This window comes from Crocodylus siamensis, chromosome 5, assembly GCF_052110815.1.
Source record: "Crocodylus siamensis isolate JL-2025a chromosome 5, ASM5211081v1, whole genome shotgun sequence".
In the NCBI taxonomy this organism is placed as follows: domain Eukaryota; kingdom Metazoa; phylum Chordata; order Crocodylia; family Crocodylidae; genus Crocodylus; species Crocodylus siamensis.
This window is the reverse complement of record NC_143399.1, coordinates 129,514,040-129,529,860: the sequence shown is the minus strand read 5'-3', so window position 1 is coordinate 129,529,860 and position 15,821 is coordinate 129,514,040. Positions and strand designations below refer to the sequence as shown.

Sequence of the window (15,821 nt, the reverse complement as noted above, 5' to 3'; positions counted from 1 at the left end):
GCCCATCTCTCTCACTGCCATCAATCTATTTGGGACACAGCTTATTTAACAACAGAGATCAAAGTGCAGTTGACACAGCATTTGATTACATTCAGAGGTGGCTGGTCACATGGCATTTGTTTTCTCATTTCCAGCATAAGAAAAGAAGCAGAGCAGAAATACTCAGGTGGAACCATGATTAACAACTTCCAGACAATCAGGTATATCACACTACAGCCTATAAATGAACATTACTTTTATATAATTTTTCCACGGAAGTTATATTCTTAATCACTAATGTAACCATATGTGATTGTATGCAAAAGCAGTCTACACCATCATGAAAAAGGGAAGGGGATGGTACACGCAATGCCACGTTATTCAAGCCACAAAACATTCCACACTAGAAGAGAAAAGAATGATCTATAAAAAAAAAAAAGATCACTTCCCATATTGCTCTCCCCTACCATTCAGAAATGATAGCCCTGCGAACTGTCAGAAAAACATATCACTAGATAGTGAAAACCTTGTACTTCCTCACAGATTATATCATTGTAAATGCAGTTCTTCACAGATCAAGTCACTCAGTGAGAAGGCAGGAGACGCCTGCACCTTCAGGCAAAGACGCTTCTCCAAATCAATTGGGGAGGGGGAAAAAAGGTAAAATTTGCAAAATGCAATTGGAGGATAAGTGATTTTGTATATTTAGAATGCTATTTATTTATAAGTGCATTATGCAATTACACAGGTACATTAATGCATTTGCTTTCTGTGGTTGTATCCCTTTGAAACTGAAGAATTTTCAAACATCTGTGTAATAAAATTCTTGTGCTTATTCTCTTTATAAAAAATTAAATAAAAATTAGACTATTCTAAATGTAACTAAAATGTATATGAATCCAAGCAATGTGCTCCCAGCTAAGTTTTGTTTAGTGTTTATTTACTGTAGCTCTGCAAGAAATTCCTAAACTACCAGCTTAAAAGTTTTCTTCCTTGAAGCTTTACATTATTTCTACTTGAACTTAACAGATTTCTACTTGAGCCTAACTGAATTACAACTGAACTCCAGGTTGGAAAGCTGTTGTGCACCTGGAGCATGCACCATGCATCAGGCATTAAATATTTAGTTCATCATTAGTTTACTGTGCAACCTTATAAACCTCATTTACATACCAGATTTAACCTCATCCTTCTTTTGTTTTTCTTTTTAGATGAGTGGGGGAAAATTTAACATAATTCATGTTTGCAAAAGGCTTTGAAAAATCCTACGTGCTGTAAAGCGTAATGCTACACTGTGTACATCACTGTTCTGCTTCTCCTTTTAAAATAAATGGGGAAATGTAGAAAGACCCCATTTATGTTGCAAAAAGCTTTGAAAAATAATATCTGCTCTAAAGTAAAATGTTACTGTGTACATTCATATACAGCATTTTTAGACTATGTCCATTAACTGTGCTGTGGAATCTTACAAATAGATATATATTTTAAATATTTGCATATGAAAGAAATCCCTATTCATTTCATCATATAAAAAACTACTTACTGAAGAAATGTGATGCAAGTGAGATGTTGTGACCTGCAGGTGTAATTTAGTAAGGGCACAAATGAACTCAAATTAACAACTCCATTTCTGAGGTCTTTGTTTACATTTTACTCAGCTTTTATTCCATGGAAGTTTGCTGAATAACAACCTGACGGAAATAATAAGAGTTTGGTTATTTTTCATTTGGATGTAGAACTGCATCTTCTATGATGCAATTGCTTGTGGTCTGAACAATCATTTCTTACATCCTTACTACATATTAAAACTCTGCCTTCCTCACTGCCTTTATTTCAGGAGGGAATGATAGTTTCATCATACATCCTAATCTTATATGATATGGTAAGGTGCACGTAGTGACAACTAACATTTCAGTGAACATTTCTTAGACTCAAATTTTTGTGCCAAAATAGTTGGTAAAGCCTTATTATTGTTCTGGAACATAGGCTGTTCCAAACATCTGATGAGGTACATCAGACCTTTGAATAATTCCCTGCTTTTTGAGCTCTTTTCAAATAATTCTTGTTTCAAAGTTGACTTTGTTTCATTAACATGGGTATCCTCTCATCCTCAGGAGCTAGAAAATGAGTTCTGAATTTCAAGACATACTCAACACATTCAGCACCCCTGGATATGACTACAATTACAGTGACAATTACAATGATGCTCCAAAGCCTTGCAGTAAAGAAAGTGTTCGGCAGTTTGGCTCAGTGTTCCTGCCCATTCTGTATACTTTGGTGTTCCTGTCTGGCTTGGTGGGGAACTCTCTGGTTATCGTGGTCCTGTTCAAATACAAGAGACTGAAGAGTATGAGTGATGTTTACCTGCTCAACCTTGCAATCTCAGACTTGCTCTTTGTGTTCTCCCTTCCCTTCTGGTCCTATTATGCAGTGGACCAATGGATTTTTGGGGGCAGTTGGTGTAAAATTATTTCTTGGATCTATCTGGTTGGCTTTTACAGTGGCGTATTTTTTATTATGCTCATGAGCATAGACAGATACCTGGCCATAGTTCATGCTATTTTTGCCTTGAGAGCAAGGACTGTTACCTATGGCTTTCTTACCAGTGTTATTGTATGGGTAGTAGCCATTTTAGCCTCAATTCCAGAACTGATATTTAATGACTCTGTAAATGAACATAACTATACTGCCTGCAAACCAAAGTACCTTGCCAACTCTGCAACCTGGAAACTTTTTTCCTCTTTGGAAATCAATCTACTAGGGCTCTTGGTCCCCTTAATAGTTATGGGTTTTTGTTACTCAATGATAATTGGGACTTTACAGCGTTGTAGAAATGAGAAAAAGAATAAGGCCGTGAAGATGATCTTTACTGTTATGGTTGTGTTTTTTATCTTTTGGACCCCTTTCAACATCGTGCTTCTCTTACAGTCACTGTTAGACATAGGTGTTATTACAGGGTGTCAAATCAGCACAAATGTGGATTATGCAATGCAAGCAACTGAAAGCTTAAGCTTTTTCCATTGCTGTGTCAATCCAGTTATATATTTCTTTATGGGTGAAAAATTCAAGAAGTACATTCACCTGCTTTTTAAGAGTTGGTCCTTACCTGGAAAGCTTTGTAAACGCTGTGGATTTCATATTGCTTACCACACCGAGTCTTCCAGTTCATTCCACACACAATCTACTGGTGATCAAGATGCTCTGTAAGATATGTCAGACCCACTACCACAGGTACAAGAAAACAAAAAACTGATAAACATTAGACCATTAAGATGACTCTCACTTAAACTGAGCAGATGCACATTTAAAAATAAGCAAGTGCCTTACAGCTTTGACTTCTGCTTCTAGATTTTATGAATGTAATGAAAGAAAGGGTGAATGTTTATGAAGCAAAACCTATCAGGAGACTCTGGAAATGTAAACTTCATTTCATACTATACTAAATAAGTGCCAACTAGCAGCAACAGCTGTCTCTACAGTGCTACATTATGCTTTCCCTCTACCTCCACCCCCCATCAGCACCGTGACAAGGCTCTGCTTGGAAGAGGAGGGGATCCTTTAGCCATCACCAAATATTTTAGAAATCTTCTGAGCATATCTGAGAATAAAGATCATCCGTTACCATGTTTGAGGTACCAAGCCTAATCTAGTCATTTTACTTGCACAGTATTTACTAGACCAGATTCTTAAGGGCATAATTAAGAAGCATACCTTGCCATTGAGTATTTCATTGACAATAAATACATTCTTTGGCACTAATAAAACTGACATGATGCATATTCAAGAGGGCAACATTCACCAAGACCTACATCACACATTATGTTTTACTATATATGTATATACAAAGATGCATGAATTGCCTTTTTAAAAGAATCCACTATTTTGCTATGTACAGCAGCAGTTTTATGTTATTACTATCATGGATGCTAGTAAAAATATTTTTAAATAAAAATCATTTGAAAAAATCCTACTGTGGATCCTGTATGAATCATTTGAAACAGCTTGGTTGCAGTCATGTTTTTCAAGTGAAAGTGCCTTTGTTTAAATATATTTTAAAACAAAACAAAAAACCCCTAGAACTAAAGCTTTTGAGCTTTTGTAATAGGGCAAAAGTTCAAATAGTAAGATATCCTGTTATAAAATATCTGTTATAAAAATCAGTTTATATGTATCAGTTACACGAATAAAGAAAGACAATGAAAGGTGGCAACATTTAGATTAGCCACAACTATCTTTAGCCCCCCTCTGTACATGTACATAAAGACATTATTGTAATTATGCAGCAATCTGCAATATGTCTTTTGCCTACAGAACCATGAAAGAATAGGGCAGAAGCTTGAATGAGTCATTCTTGGACTATAAATTTTACACCACAGTTCCAAAGAATACCAGTGTTACTTTATATAGCATATAGTTCTCCATTCAGTTGACTTTAAAATCATCTGAAAAAGACACTAGTCTTACTGATGAAAAAAACCAACTTGGGGATAATTCAACAGTTTTTTCTGAAGAAGCAGCTTATGTGACTGCATTTTTCTTTTGGGTTGATGAAGGAGAATTTGCAAGAATAAAAGTTTCATTCTGAAAAACAATACCACATTATACTTGGCCCATTTGTGCAGTGAAGCCCCTTAACCATTGTAGCCTGGGTTCCCTTCTCAGTCAAGAGCTATTTCCAGATCATTGAACTGGGGTTTCCATCTAGTTCTTCATTTTAGATCACTCAGTTTCTCTTTTCTTTCAGCAGTCCAGCCAGGACTCCTTGACTTGCTTCACAAATTCACTGACTCCCTGTTATCTGCTGAAAGTACCAAAACAGGGAACCCAGTGCCTACCAGCTTCCAAATACAGACACATAATTAAAGGCAATTAGTTATTGTTAAAAATCAAAAGTAATGTAGCAACACTAGTTAAATTGCTCATTGAAAAAAAACATTTAAATAAATGCATAAAGAAAAACAAGTCATACAAGAATTGTAAGATTTCAAGCGTTTCAGGGTTGATAAAAGCATTCAAACTCTTTGTGGCACCACATCACATTTCTGGCAACTTTTGAGTAAGAATGAAAGCCATGCCATCAGGAACAGAATGTAGTAGGAAGGCAACCTTTATGGCAGACATGCTGCACATAAGCGCCACACCCTCCCTGAGTGTCCTTACCTAACCTGTTGCTCTTTTTTCTGTTGCCTGTCCTATCTACCACTGTACTGCCTGCTCCCAACCCCAGTCTGCTGTGTGCTACTGATGTGGAGGCTGTCTGTGCCACTTGAATAGGGACATCAATGGTTGGTGACAGACTAGTCAGTTGGTGCTAGGAAATTTTTAACTGTTTTGAATAATAATATATATCAGAATAACATGAATCTTAGTGGGTGAATAACTGATTAGCCGCAGATTCCTTACTCAGAAGCAAAACACCAACATTGTGTCATAAAGTCTACGAACAGCCTCCACAATCCCCACTGATTTCTTTAATGAACTGTACAACCAGTCCAGCAGTACTGAAGAATTGCGTTGATCTGCTCTTCCTGGAACAACACACTGCTTCTCCGACTGTTCAAACTCATTAAAGGGCAACTTGCTTATTGGTTGGATTCAACATCACTGTGAAGAGAGTTTTCTTGATTTATGATTTATTTCCTGGACATCATCTTCCTCCTCAGAGCATGCAGATGTGCAAATCCCTACTAAAACCGCTCTGCTATCCATCATCATCATCACCATGGAGTTCTCAAAGCACATTCTCAAAGGTCTGCGTCATTATCCTTATTTTAAAGATGAAGAAAACTAAAGGCAAAGAGAGCCTTCAGATATGAAAGTGTCATGGACTCGTACTGGAACCTCAAATTCAATCAATCCATCAATATGTGAAAGAGTTCAAATCCAGAACCTGACATAAAATTTGGCTGAGCCTCCATTAGTAGCATAAATCTAATATCTCCAGACTGGGACAGTTCTGATCTTGATCTAAACATTGAGGCAGGAGTCATTTTATTATATTTAACATACTTAAAGGAAAAGAACGTTCCTCTCCCTAAAGCTGTGTCCTATTAAAATCAGGATAGAATGCAACATAAGTGCATTATCTATCCTTAGAACATACAATAAAGGACAAGGATTTTTTTCACTTATGTAATGGAGGGAGAGAACATTTCAGTTTCTGAGACGTGCACAGCGAGCGCTGTATCAGTGCTCCACCAGTAACAGTGCCAGTCATCTCTACCGTTGATTCAACTGTTGCACCTAATAAATGTTTTCATACCATCTTGTTAGATTGGTTTTGTTTCAAGTCATCTTGAGAGGTCTTTAAGTTCCTTTGGATATACTAACATTGCTTCCAGGCAACATAGGGCATATATAAAATGATCACATATAGCAGCCTTTACATCAGATTTTTGGTGTCCCAAAATAAACTTACAAGACACTGTAATAAGTGCAATTTTCACTTCATCAGAACAATCATTTCCTTATTTTTCCTTTCAATAATCAACAACATTTATTTAGGAGATATTGCTATACAGAGTAATATTTTATCTGCTTCCACCAAAAATAAAGATGATGGAATGAGTATTCAGTGAGATTGACAGTAAGATTAACACTACAGAGTGAAAGGAAAAGCTAAACGAGTGTAAAGATTGTTTTCTTTTGCTTGACGATCATCAATATCATTTGACTGATGTTTCACAAAAAACTGGAGACTCCGTTCCCCTTTACTCAGGAAAAATATGCATTTGATATTCTTGAGATGTTAACCGTAACACTAACACCTATTTCTACAAAAAGGCCATTTGTTGCATAAGGCAATCAGGACTCGTAGTAGATATGACATCTTTTATTAGACCAACAAGATTTTTGCAAAAAAAAAGTTGAAATTAAGGCTTGCAATTAAAGCTTTCTGAAAGCCTGCAATTAAAACAATTTGGTGTTGATTCGGCCCAATTCAGAGGCTGAATCTCCAAATCCAAATCAAATTAGAGGACCCTTTAATCTCACTGAATCAATTTGGAACCCTCCATGTGGGATGCTCCATGTGCCCCAGCTCCACAGTGATCACGAGCCACGCTGCTCCCTCAAAGTATGTAGAAAAAATGTTTTTAAAGCTGTGACTATGTCTGAATAGCTGATTCACCAAATCAGCAGTGAATCTTCAGATTCAGCCGAATCAAATCAGGGACAGTGATCTGAATTAACGGATTGAATCACTGTCACCAATTCAAGCCAAATCTGAATCGAATAAGGCCCATTTTGCACAGCCCTGTCCAATCATTTTAAGTAAACAAAGCTGAACTGACAGAGTCGCACTGACCAACTAGGTCATTGGACCTATTTAGAAAATTGACCAAGAGACGGACGTACTTAGCTTTGGTTCCCCTAGCATACTTATGGACAAATTTGAATCTTGCACTGTTAAACATGACCTGCATGCTGAGAGTGGTTTTTTTGAAACCACAGCACATGGGAAAAAGGTATGACTGTTAAAAGATAAATTGGCTCTCCCTACTGATCAAGCTCCATGCACTGAAAGCATAGGCAGAAGTTGGACCAGAGGAAAAAAACAGTGCTGACAGGCCAAGAGGAACAAGGATCTTAAGTTTCGTTGTCTCCTCCATGCCACCAGTGCTGGCTCCCTAGTGTGTACCACAATGCACAAATGAGCAAGCTCCTATTATTGGGGAGTGGGAGGGAGGAGGGGGAAAAATCTCAAAACACAAAAACACATGGCGATTCGGCGAGAAATCTGCAAGGCCACAAGTAAGAGGTTGAAAAATTAAAACTAAACAAGTGTAGGATGGGGGAGGAAGAGTACTCTCTACTCAGTTCTCATTCTCTTGTCACCTCCTGCATTCTGGCACACCAGCCCCACCTGCTCCTAATCCCCCACCAAAATTATTATTGGATTACCACCAAAAGCAGGAGATGAGCACCCCTCTTCCTTTCTGTATTGTTCATCTAAATACCTCCACCACAAGCCTCAAGAAGTAGGTGCTAACATCTTGATCACAGACACAGGAAGAATAGCTACAACTAACCTAAACATTTCCCTTTTGATCTATGCCCAGTTACTGCATCAGTGTGCAACAGAACATAAAACAAACCATGGCAAGCAAACTCCTTTTGCAGCACAGCTGCTTCTGATACATCTGCTAGTATAATATTGACTCTCATAATGCCCTAACAGTAGTCCACATTTTACTAACAGTCTTTCTGGGGTATTAAGCACTTCCTTTCTCCTTCTAAATGTGGTCAAAAAATTGCCAGAATAGTTTTCCCAGCAGAAAAAAAACTATTTATCAAAACCTAAATTACCTGGAAGAACATGTTGATTTTTATCTAAAGTCTTGAAATCACTAACAAAACCCCAATGGAAAGAGTGGAACTCTATACATAAGAAATGAAGAAGCCAGTTAAGAAGCTGATGATGATACAAATGATGACAATGATACAAGTAGAGGATTTCCTACCACGAGAGATGCCAAGCTTAATTAAACTTGATTTTAAAATACATACAGAGTCTTTAAAAATGTGGTTGATTTTTCTTTGGAAAAAATAAAATAAAATAATTCCATTATTATTTGTTTCCTAAGGGGATGGGATAATTCTACTGCATAAAACAACAAATGCAATAGTCGCCCATTTCATTTATGTCCACAGGCACAACACCGTGAAGATGAATTGTACTTTTTAGAGGTGAGTAATGGATTTCATCATGAAAGGGCTGACGAACCAGCAGAACCACAGATGTAAGGTTCCTACATTTTACCAAAAGCCACCTACTCGGTTTTGGTTCAAAAGAATTTGCCAAGCATTTGTAGCTATGCTGGAAAGTCTCCACTTTGAAGATTCTGCAAGCTACTGTGCATAGGAAATTAAAGTGATCAAAGCTTCAGTTTGATGTAGAAAAGGTTAAGTAGTTGAGATTTCCTCAATAGGCAATTTGTTGTCAGTACCTTCGAAAGCAAGCCACAGTGCTGAATTTCAACAACCCCCACAACAATTTTGGCTAGAACAGTAGTTTGTTACAGAATTTAATTTTCTTTTTATGAATTTGCACTGCAAATCTGTCTTTGTACAATGTAATGCAACCACTAGCAAACTTAAATTCAGGGCTTTTTTGGTTTATTGTAAAATAATTTGCAATACAAAGATCAGTGATAAATATACAGCAAAGCAGCCCAATATTATGACTGAACAGGGACTAAATATTCTGGTAAGCATGGGAAAATATCTGCATGAGCCTAGTGTATGTGAACAAACCTTTAGGTGGTGAGTTTGATTGATGCCAGGATTACTGTTAAATTTAAGTGCAGCTCAGGCTCCTGGCTGCATCTTGTCTCGGTCCCTGGCCCTGTCTCCACTCTGCTCTGGGCGCTCTCCACCCAGTTCAGGGTGCTGAGCCTATTCTGGCATTTCCTGTCTGGGCCCCTGGCTCTGTCTTTGCCCTACTCTGGACACTGAGCCTCCTTTGGCTCTCTCTACTGGGCTCTGTTTGGCTTCTGCCGGAGCTAGGCTACCTTCTCTCTTGGCTACTGCCTACTTTGGGGCCAAAGCCCACTCCATGTCTGAGGCTCCTATCCCCTGGTGGGCTCAGGACACCCACCCTCAAGCAGCACTGGGACCTCTGCCAACTTCTGATATCTCCTAACGCAAACCACCAGACTGAACTGTAACAAAGGAGTAAGTTTACTGGCTGTAACAAACTAAATCCAAGCTGAGTCCAAACATCAACAGTGGCTTACTGTTAGAGCAGCCATGCCTCCCCTTGCCTTGGGTAATATCTCCCGAGAGCAAGTCTTCAGCACCTTACTTGCATCCGCAGGGGATTCAAGGGGTCAGCAGAGCTCCTTCCTGCAATCTGTGGCTGAGAGCTTCTCATTCTGCATCTTGCTGGGCCCTGGGCTTACATGCAGCCTAAGCCATGCCCCTTCTAGTCAGATAGCACTCTAGCTAAGCAGGAGTTTCTCTTTAGGGCCTGAAGGCTGGCTGCCACAGCAGCTTGACTGCTGCTTTAGCAGCCTCCTGGTGCTGAAGCTGGCTTTGCCCTAGCTGCCTATTCGCTTGCAGCCAACTCCCCCCTAGCAGAGTCCCCCTATAAGCTTTAGGTGTGCCCTGTCATCTAATGGGCAGCTCCTTACGTAGGCAACAGTGTTTCTTTGCTGCTGTGGCTGGCTAGGCTCTGTCTGCTGCCTTTTCTCTCATTAAAGTAACAGGAGCTTAAGACTCTGTTAGAACATCTCCATAACAGCTGGAGTTGAAGCTGCACTGAACACAGTTCAACCACAAGTCAATAGGACTCTACTATAAGAACTGCTGCCCTCTCAAGAAAAAAAGGGAGGAAAAAACCTGAAGTGAAAGTAGAGACTCACTTTAAAAAGAAGTGGAACAGTAAACACCAGTCAACACCTTGACCACTCTGCATCCATGATGCATAAACAGCCTTTTTTTAGCTTGAAGGTTTTCAGACAAGTCTATAGTGCTGTATTCAATTTGCATAGATCAGCAGACTATACCAATGGTTCTTAATCTTTTTAAACTCAAGGGACACATTGTTAGACTCAAAGCACCTCTCAGCAAATGCCAGCTCTTATTTTTTTCTCATTTTTTGACTACTGAAAAATAACAGAGCAATTCTTCTCTTGCAAAGAACTCAGAAGACAATAACAACTCTGTGTGTTTTTAACAGTATGGTTTCCTACTTGACATTTCCCAGTTTATCTTATGAATACTGTTTGCACAACAGCGCTAACACGGTGTGATACCCCCTGACGCATTAGAAAGAATCGTAAGATGCCCCAGGCTGCTATGGCATCCTGGTTGAGAAGGACAGGGATATCTACCTATCTAGAAACAGATATGCTTCCAAATACACAGGTAAGAGATTGTGAGCTGGCTGGTGACAGTGTCATATTGTCACTCTTCTGAGTGGAGCTTCACTTTGAGAGAGAGATTGCAGTGCATTCCTCCTACAGACCATTACATCCCTTCTCTAATGGTTCCTTGACGAATCATTTCCCTGGTCCAACACTGGTTGCTTAGGAGACCTTGGGCAAGTGACTTTACCTTTGTACCTCAACTTCCCCATCCGAAAATGGAAATAGGATGCTAAGCCCCTTTGTACTTATCACCAAAAAGACAAAATTGACACGCGCGGTGTTTAAACTGTCCAGCCACAATTTAGGACCGTGGAAGTTGTCACAACAAGTCATACTTGCTGCCCAGGTAATACAGTATCCTGACTCCAACAGCAGCTAAGACCAGGTGTTCAGAAGCAGCTGCAAGCAACTTCATAATAGAGCATTAGGAAAGCTGTCCCTACAGGGAGTTTCTTCCTAATGCTATTCCTAAATTAATAATTGGCTTCTGCCTTGAATCATAAGGATAAATATAATTTTTGTCTTTTGGTATAAATATTGAATCCTGTTAGCCCCATTTGTAATGTATTACTTCACATTTGACATTTTTAATCATTAGGGAGTTTTGCAAATTTGCATGAACAGGTAGTGGGGAAGAACTAAACACTTCATAAGAACTCTGACCTTCTCTATGAATCAGATTGGTATCACATTTTTACTATAACGTTACCAAAGCCATCAAGAAAGAGAATGAGTAGGTAAGCACAAAAAACAAATTATATTATGTAGCTCTGTAGCTAGATCCTTAGAAGAGTATGAATGTTTTAATATCTTCTTGATGATGGTAGATCATTGTATATGTGATCAGCCCAGAGAGGGCTTTTGCTAACTGAGTCAAGACAACTCACACCAAATGGCACACCTTCCCAGTAAAAGATGAGTGTACTGAAATTTCCAAAGGGAAAACCAGGAGTAATGGCCACAAACTCCTGGAAGACAGGGGAAACATTAGAAAAACTTCTTCACAGTCAGGGTGTCCAGACTGTGTAATAAGCTCCCTCCAGAGGTGGTAAAACCACTAGGCCTGTGCAAGCCGGGAGCGATCCAATCCGGCTTTGGATCTGGCTGGTTCAGATGGCCACGATCCAATCCAGAGCTCTGGACTGGGTTTCTGCTTTGATCCGGCCATAGGGTATAATGGGGAATCAATGAAATATCTATAACTTTGTTGGTTTTTGTACAATTTAAATAAAACTTGCAGACATTGTGGCCTCTGCTGAGACCATGACACCTGCCAAGTTGCAAGAAGATCGGTGCAGGGGTTTGGGGGGAACTGTACCCCAAATTCGTGACAGCAAACCTCATGTCACAGCTGTTTTGCTTTCAAGAATTTGAAGTACAGTTCCACCCAAACCCCTGCATCGATCTTCTTGAAACTTGGCAGGCTTTGTGGCCTCACCAGGGGCCACAACCTCTGTAGTTTTCACCTCCCTGTAGCGTAACACACAGCCGTGACCGCTGTAGCTCGATTTCTGAGAAAGACACCTACTACTGATCATCAGAGTGGTATCAGCCCATGTTATCACCACTACCAGCCAGGGTTGCCTCAGAAAGGAGCAGAAAAGGCCATCCCAGTATTTACAAGGTAAAAATAACACACGACAACAAACAGCAGTTGAACAGGAGAAAAGGGATTATTACAGAGGCTCTCCAGCCCAAACATGGGATGTCTAGACATATTTTTGTGTTATTGAATTGACCTTACTACTATTCATACCCACCCTGGGCCCAGCTCCTTGGTTTCCCTGGCACAGAATTCCCCACCTGTGGTTACAGGAATGTTATAGAGAAGCAGCTGAACAGCCTATATTCTCAGTGGTTCAGTTATGGCATAAAGCCACTCTATGAAGTTGCAGGGAAGTAGGAACCACAAGAGCCAGAGAAGGGAAATTACTTTTTTTCACATTGCTAACCTAAGCTAGATTTAAAACCAGTGGGCAAAGGGGAAGAAATCTGAAGGGCATTGATAATTCCTCAAAACATCACTCCTCCCTCTACTCTCTTCATGAGGCTCCTTATCTAAACCACACCTAAAACCTTGAATAATATGATTGTCTGTATTGCCTCGGTGCCTGCCACCCCCCAGTCATGGACTAGCACCCCATTGTGTTAGACATTATACAAACATGGAATGCAAAGATGGACCCTCAAATTGCTCAAAATCTACATATGAGACTTCAGGTGACAGTGTTTTCACCCCCAGGGTCCTTTATAAAGTTTAAGAAAATGTTCTGGCAATTCTCCAGTACTTTTCTTAGCACCATATCCAGGTGTCTAAGTTATGGGCCCTTTCTAATACAGTTTTCCTAATTTTTAATTTTTTAATTTTTTTTTTTATCATCAGGAGAGCTATACCATAAAGGAAACACACAAGCTAAACTTTTGTGCCTCAGGCTCTGGATTCACACATCTTCAAAGAACCCAGATCTACCTGTTGCTATCACAGTTTCTCACACTGATAAGCACTACAAAAACCACATCCTAAAACAGATAGAAATGTAAAAGAATCACAAAGTCTGAAATAGCCACCTAAGACCTGTTAAAGGTTGTACAATTCTCCAGCTGTCAGAACCAACTATCCAATAGCTAACAGACAGGGGCAGATGCAGGGCGTGTCCTGGTGCATTTGCATCTCTGATTCCTTTTCCACCTTTGATTCCTGTTCCACCCAAACATTAAAACCAACTGGCTAGGAGGGGTAGCAACATTTCTATTTAGGCAGTGTTGAGAGAGTCAATTGACTTCATAGCTCATTATCATTTCCCTGATGCCCGTTAATTTCTCTCCACTACACAGGTGTTAAGGACCTTCTACCCTTTTTAATCCTCTTGATGTTCCACCATTCAAACCAACCTTCTGCACTTTTGCTGTCTGTTAGCCATGCCTGGTAATGTCCTTCTTCTATTTCACAGCTCTGCAGACCGTTTTTAGCCCTAGCTAAAATCTTTAAACAGAAAATGGTACTATTAACTCAGGTGTAGAAATAGCTGACAGTAAAGCATTGGAGGCACTATCAAGGTGGCCAAGAAGGCTAGATTTTGTTTTAGAAAGCTGAATAAGAGACGTATATTTAATTATAATGACTACAAGACCGAAGACATAAAATCTTTGAATATTTTGGCTATATTTTGCCTAGTTGTATTTTTTTTTAAACTTAAATATATTCTAGCAAATTAGTGCACATTCTAATAGTTACATTTGTTTTCGCTTTGATATTAAACTGAATAATATTGGGCTAGTACCTAGTATAATAGTAAAGCACCTAGTTTCACTTTAACTGGAGAAAAATATGTGCTGTGTTATATGTAATGATATGCCACACAATCTGTCCAACCCTCTTCAAAATCCTAGATCCGCTCATGCTAACAGACCTCTCCCTTACAAATGCAATCTATGGCCAGTTAAAACTTTAGTGTAGTCACCCTCCACCCCAAAAATGTCAGGGGATAGCAGAGTAAATAACTTTTTCCTCCTGCAGTTCCCAGGATCATATGATTCCCCGTCTTGAATTACAACTACTGTGAAGGAAGTGTCATGGAGGAGATGTGCCATTTAATTCCCTCCTCCCACAAAAAAAAAATTAGTTCGCACATTCTCAAAAGCAACAGGAGAAGCCAGTGTCATTAAAAAGAAATGGAAAGAGAAAGCCCCAAAAACTGGCTCTCTCCCTGATATATATAACATGGAAGAACCCCTGAATATAATCTGAACTAAGACATTTGTTTCTATCCAGCCTAACAACACAGGAATTAATGTGAGAACTCCTCTGTGAAGGTACAAACTTCTGAAGAGATGTTGGGCAAGTATGCATATAGTACATACAGGCAAAGAGATCATTATTAAATCTAAAATGGAAATTTGTAGAAGGCAGGGCAGGGTGGCACCTTTTGACTAACTTATTTAGAAATACATAAGCTTTCATATGCAACTGCCTGCTTCATCAGATACTATGAATGGCTTCTGATAACATAGTTGCCTATAAAAGCTTAAAGGCAATCAGGACTTGTAATAAAGATGGTATCTTTTATTAGACTAACAAGATTTTTGCAAAAAAAAGTCTTTAATTGCAAGCTTTCGGGCACAAACTTTCTTCATCAGGCATTAGAGAAAAGATTGTAAAAGGTCTCCTGGGTAGAAATGAAAGTTCATATTTCATGGGATTTCACAGAGGAGTCAATAGATGGAAAACTCCTGTCAGTTCATAGCTGGCATGCAGCCTCTTGCCTCCTGTGAGGATCTGTGATTACCTTGAAACAAAGGCAGGAGCAGGATCTCACGTTTCAGGTGGTCACAGTAGCTTCCTGCTTGGGAAAATATGAAGATTTCATTTTTAAAAAATCCTCTAAACCAATACAGCTACAACCTGGATACCCAATACAAAAGCTTATGCATTTCCAAACACATTAGTCTATAACATGTCACTTTGCCCTGTCTTTTGCCTTCCTCAGAATAACAACTACCTCTCAGTTAGTGGAAGAACATATGAGCCATGGTAAGTCATTTGGCAAATTGCTGGCAGCCTCCTGGCAATTTCTGCAGCAGTCCCTATCAGACCCATGTGGCTCAATAAAAGCTTCCCCCAACCTTCTGTTTTTTAAAGAGAGTCTCAAATACACTTCTGGAGGGACTGGACATACGTTAATCAACTGGTCCTGACAATCTCCACCCCAGAGTGCTGAGGGAATTAGCTGAGGACATTGCAGGACCCATGGCACGGCTCTGTGAGCACTCATGGTGCTCTGGTGTGGTGTCAGGGGACTGGAAGAGGGCCAATGTGGTTCCCATCTTCAAAAAGGGGGGGAAGGAGGACCCGGGAAACTACAGGCCAGTTAGTCTTACCTCGATCCTGGGGAAGCTTTCTGAGAGAATTATCATAGCATATGTCCATGAGGGGCCAGCGGGGGAGGTTATGCTTAGGGGCAACCAACATGG

At 39.6% G+C, this 15,821-nt stretch overlaps 1 protein-coding gene across 1 annotated transcript; it reads left to right on the top strand.

Annotated features, from left to right (window-relative positions):
* Positions 1 to 357: 357 nt before the first annotated feature.
* Positions 358 to 3,849, top strand: CCR4 (C-C motif chemokine receptor 4). Its single transcript, XM_090048843.1, has 2 exons — positions 358 to 639; positions 2,094 to 3,849. The coding sequence occupies exon 2, from the start codon at positions 2,104 to 2,106 to the stop codon at positions 3,184 to 3,186; it is 1,083 nt and encodes a 360-aa protein (XP_089904969.1). The 5' UTR covers positions 358 to 639; positions 2,094 to 2,103; the 3' UTR covers positions 3,187 to 3,849.
* Positions 3,850 to 15,821: the final 11,972 nt, after the last annotated feature.

What these genes read in the sequence shown, in the direction of transcription:
- CCR4 (XM_090048843.1), top strand. Translation starts at nt 2,104, where the DNA reads ATGAGTTCTGAATTTCAAGACATACTCAACACATTCAGCACCCCTGGA.